This window comes from Ornithodoros turicata, chromosome 1 (genome assembly GCF_037126465.1).
Source record: "Ornithodoros turicata isolate Travis chromosome 1, ASM3712646v1, whole genome shotgun sequence".
NCBI lineage: Eukaryota > Metazoa > Arthropoda > Arachnida > Ixodida > Argasidae > Ornithodoros > Ornithodoros turicata.
In genome coordinates, this window is record NC_088201.1 from 26,841,641 (window position 1) to 26,847,029 (window position 5,389).

Here is a 5,389-nt window from a genome sequence, read left to right on the forward strand (position 1 = left end):
AGGAAGCAATTAAAGTAGCACAGTAGTCGTTTTTAACACCCCGGCTTTCTTCCTATAAAACTGTTAAGTAGGCCAGTAAGGTGCACCATGCGAAGTAATTCACACCACAGAGTCACAATTATCGCAGAAATTGAATTGAAAGTACGCCGCAAAAAGCGACCGTGCGCAACGGCGGTGAAGAGCACTAGCCCGTGATCTGCCTGGAACCTCGCGCTGACGCTATAAGGAGAACGCTCGCTGATTGGTCAAGAGAAATGTTGTCTGCTACTCCTCTGTCGTCTGCTACTCGGCTGTTCGGGGTTCTGAAAAAGCCTTTCTCCTGGCTCGGTAATGATTCGGCCGCTCCTTCAAAACTGGATAACGGCGGCAAAGGGACAAGGCGCTGACCCCCACTGACCGGCGAACCAGAACTCACTCAGTGTAGCGAACCTCGGTCGCTTTTACAGAAACTCATCTCATGTCCGTCCAGCAAGACTATGCAGTACTACGCGTTGCACTACACGTAAAACGCATTTACCTTATAAAGCTACGAGCACATGTCCACATAGCCCATCTCTCCGCAGCTAGAAGAATCCCCAGCGGTCAGCGCGCGAGCAAAAGCGACCTTCTCACGTGACATACGACGTTCGCAGAGAGGCGGAGCCCGTGTGACTCGAACTACAGCCGAAAAGAGTCTCCCCGGTCGTAGCAGTGATTTATTCAGACCCCCCTACACCCCCTAACACCCCCAAACGTTCAGTGACACTCCCTAACTTTTTCACCTGTGTACCCCCTACAGGGGGTGCCCTTGCGATTTCAGCTTTAGGCACATGTCGGTAATGATATGTTAAGCTGTAATGACGTAACTATAATAATGACCCCCCCCCTCCCAATTTTTTCCAAAATCCCTCCATGCTTGGGATTCTGGATAAACCACTGGGTCCGTAGTGTTCCGTACATGCGCGGCATGATGCGCATTGCTGGCACTTTTTAATACCGATTTAGTGAATTGTGGCCCACAACAGTTATCACAAATGTTCCACTGACAACAATTATATTCACGTCCTTCGGACAGCGTTCTTCGCAATCAAAGTTTTGAATAATGACAACAAGTGCGAAATTAACATTGCGTGTAACATAATTTGAAGTCAACTTGTTTTTGCATTTCAGTGCCCCTTTATTAGTTTATTCAAAAAATAAAGTGTTATAACTTGGTAGACTGGAGCTACTATATAGCAAAAAACCAACAAGTCGCAAGAAAGCTACGTGACATCTGATATTGTAAGATTTTTTGTACTAATTCTTTACATATTATTAGTTTTATGGCCTTGTTCTGCTGCATTCTACGAGTAACCCTATCTTTTCGATAGCCCTAAAGATGGATACCGGGCCCTTCCCACGAGTTTCTCTCGGAGTGGACGTGGTGTCTCCATACAAAGCAAGCGCGAACGAAGTTGTATTAACCGTAATAACAAACCACATTCCGCACAGTATTACGACATTAACTTCCAGGCGATGCAACTTGGGATGAAGCCTTCTTTTCTTTCCGCGGTGGACTGGGACCGCGAATGAAGATACGAAAGCGACCACCCGTGACCTTCGTGAAGGAACGTGGCTTTGTGAAACTGCGGTGTAATCCGCCCGCGCTGTTTCGGTTTCACTATGTCTACCAATGTCATGATTACGTCATGGCGTTGAGTTGTCTGCTTTGGCTGTGTGCACGTTTTCCTCTAAAGTTCTCAAAATAGATTTCAAGAGTTTTGTCACAATATCAAGCTTACAAAATAAATAAAAAAAAGGAGAAGAAGAAGCAGAGGAAGAAAAAGAAAAGAAGGAACACAATAAGCTGGGGGAGGAGAGGTACGAAAACCGAAACCGAAATGGATACAACAATGGCGGTACCGGAAGCCAATAGAAACAAATATGGGCCATTCGGAGAAGTCGGAAACGGGAACGAAAAAGATTCCGTTACCACTCCCCGTTTCCAGGGTCGTGCTCGCGCGTTTGCGAAATCGCGAAATCAGCGAAAGCAATAGAGGCGAAAGCGAAGTGAGCGTGTTGCCAACGTATGTTTACATCCGTTTCTGTTTGTGCTCCGCCAATAATGTGACTGCTTCAATAATCGCTTCAATACGGTACTGTGAGAACTTTAACGCATAGACAGACCTAGATTTCGCAAAGCATTGAGGGAGTATACTCAGTATACCTACCTTATGATTATCTGTTTTGATGCGCAGTACGACACACAAAATTCCATATGTGCGTGCAACAAGAGGAACGTCGTAGCTGTAGCCATACCGAGGCAAAGGTCATTTGGGCCACAATTAATGCTATGCGAACTGTCAGACAATATCACAATATCGCAACTGAATGCTACGTCATCTACATTCGTACGTCGTCATAGAAATAAAACATATTTTGCTTCATTCCAGATCCTTGGGGCAACAACATCGGTAACATGCAGTTTGTTAGACATACGGATATACTTTTAGGAATTTATCTTGAGCCGATCAAATGGATAACATTAACCCAGTCTTGAAATACGTACATGTTACACCATGATTGATATATACGCCACCCTTAAAAGAGCACTTCACCACATAACACGCACCCCGTGATGATTCCGGTTTCCGAATGACATATCGTTCTTTCCCTGACTTGATAAAAATGGGAGGTGCACGACTCTTTGCAACACTCATGCAGCTACGTCAATTATTGTCGCAAAAAGGCGTACCGCCTTCCGTGGATCAGTTAGTAGCGTGCGCGTAGGTTGCGGGTTCGACACCAACCGATGACTCGAGCAACTTGGTGGTTGGGTGCAAGTTGTTCAGACACACTGTCTTTCGCGAGGGTTCATTACAGAAAAGCGTACACCACAAACTGGGAGTAATTTTCAGTGCAGTGATTGGCCTTCAGTGTGTTATGTGGTGAAGTTCTGTTTTTAAAGTGTGCACAAAACTGTCACCTATATGATCTGCATGTGAACACGTTTAAAAAGTACTTGAAACTGTGCCAGCAAGGACACATGGAACTATACATTTTGACAGCTCCTCCATTATTGAAGAACATGACCTTTTTGCTCTCTCTCTCTTTACAGTTTTTTGTATTGTGAAGCATAGTTCCATCATTGTTCCCAAAATGAGTGCCCTGCGAAAGCGCACGGACAAGGAGCATGCCCAGTTGAGGTTGAGCATTAATGATGACAGCTACATCTTGGATGACATTCCTGCAGATGTGCTCAGTTCAGTGCATGATCTTTATTTTGAAACTCTTTGTGCCGGAGGGGCATACTCATAGCATTTTGTATTATTGCAGACTCAAAAAGGAAAATAAGCAAATCTGATATAGACTACATCTGCAACGAGGTTCTGGACTGGGAAGAGTTGGCGAGACTTCTGCCAGGTACAGCCAGGCTAGTTCATAGACACAATGTGTTGCATTCTCCCCAAAACATTATTATGGCATGGAATTGATTATTCACCTTTTCTTACTTTAATTGGGACTAGTTGCAGACAATGTTCTTTGGGGTTTGTTTCTTGGTTAAAATCCCAAAGTGCTTAGCACCGCTTTGAACTGTGGGGGTACGAAAGAAAGAAACGGGTGGCCTCCAAACTGTCCCGATTCCTTCCCTACCGGCCCATTGTCTACGACGTGTCAAGGTCAGCGAAAACGAAATGTGAAGGATTATTCTTCATTCCCTCGCTCAGCAAGCGCCCAGGATGCAATGCGTGTGCAAAGAGCACTGGGCAGAGCACTGAACTCGTCTATTTGTAAATGAATATTGACGAATTATTTTGTGTTTAGGTTTGGCAATGCCAGATAGCAGTATCTGGAACTTGTGCACTTTGGAGCTACATGCATAATAATAATGGTGTCAATACAGCACTGTTTTCTTTGCATTTCTGTTACATTTCTTTTCAGCACATGCTTATGCATTTTAGTAGTTTCTGCTTTATGGTTTGTATGTGAAAAAATTACGATGAATAGCTTCTATTCTGAGGCTGGAAGACACAAACTGATAAACACAACACACGAACTGTGCCTATCGCGTGGTTGAGAGGGGGAAACAACAGGGGTGACTGGGAAACACTGCACACCCTTGAAACAGACACAAAGACTAGATGTCTTTGTAGAGATTCCTTGAAATACTTCATTAAATGGATGGACATAAGCAATCTCCCGTGATGAGAAAAGTCCGAGTTTGGGCGACAGAAAGCAGATTACACATTGCCTGCTCATCTTCGGAGCTCTCTGTGTAGTCTGTCATGACTCACGTTGAGGCTTTTCTCAATATTGAGTTTACGCACCAGCTTTCCCACATTCATGCCATTTTCTCTGTTTTGCATGCACTTATACTATGCATAATTTCTCTGCTTCCTCCAGAAGAGCCAATATCAACGGAAGAGCTTCGCGAAATCAAGCAAGGTCACCACCGCGACCGCAGAAGCAGTGCACGAGACGTGCTCATGTTATGGAGACAGAAATGTCACGAGAGTGCCACAGTGGGGAGTCTAGCAGAATCTCTCCACCTTCTGGGCTACAGCCAAGTGGCTATGGCACTAAAACCCTGAAGCTTCTTCTCTGAGGGACCACCCATTCTTTATCCTCCTTGCAAAACTGAAATGTCCATAAAAGGTACAGTGCTTTTGCAGAAACACACTAAAAGTTCCTTTTATGTTGCATTGTTGGCACATTTATAGTCATTATACAACACACATTTCACAAACGTGCACTATGGGAATTAAATACTTCTCAGACCCTTTGAGTTTGTGAATAAAGGATGTGCGATTTTCACAGTAGGAATCGTTTCAAGCGGGCTATCTATATACATGCAAATATCACTAATATATCACTATAATATTTTCATATGATGCAACACTCCAAAGATGTACTAGTTCTATGAAGCTTTCTGCAACTGACATTAACACAGAGAAAATTAAATGTTGTGAACTCTGTAGTGTACACGAAAGGACCAAGTGAAGCCTCCTCTAACAGTGGTGAGAAGCTTTCATATGTGTAAGCTATTGCACACTATACATTGTTAACCACACTTTCAATATAACTATGTACCAAGGCACATGAGCAGGCATAACAGGAGTGGCAATCTTGTTATTGTGCATCTCGTCTGCCTTCCACGAGCTCAAGGGAATTGTTACCTACTGCTATTTTGTGGATGACAGCTTGTGCTGTGTATTTGTTGGCATCATGAAGCCCCTATTTTGCCAAAACTGTCCAAGGTTTCTATTCTTCAGAAAATGTTGTACCACAGTCCGTTGGTTCTACTGAAAAATGTGTAATGTGTCGCATACTAGTTTTATTTCAGCACACTAGGCAGCTTCATTTTGTGAAAAGTGCCTTTGTTTATGCTTTGCAGAAAAAATAAAAAATAAATAAAAACTTGTATACACCA

The 5,389-nt window shown here is 43.6% G+C and overlaps 1 protein-coding gene across 4 annotated transcripts; it reads left to right on the plus strand.

The window, feature by feature from the left end:
* The first annotated feature begins 1,935 nt into the window (after positions 1 to 1,935).
* LOC135377736 (uncharacterized) lies at positions 1,936 to 5,389 on the plus strand. 4 transcript variants are annotated; one of them, XM_064610376.1, is made up of 4 exons: positions 1,936 to 2,045; positions 3,077 to 3,220; positions 3,295 to 3,381; positions 4,363 to 5,389. In XM_064610376.1, exons 2-4 carry the CDS (start codon positions 3,118 to 3,120, stop codon positions 4,548 to 4,550), a joined length of 378 nt encoding a protein of 125 aa, XP_064466446.1. In that variant the 5' UTR covers positions 1,936 to 2,045; positions 3,077 to 3,117; the 3' UTR covers positions 4,551 to 5,389. The 4 variants fall into 4 exon arrangements, with proteins under 4 accessions (XP_064466446.1, XP_064466448.1, XP_064466445.1 ...); XM_064610378.1 differs by having other exon boundaries at positions 1,951 to 2,028; XM_064610375.1 differs by having other exon boundaries at positions 1,961 to 2,114.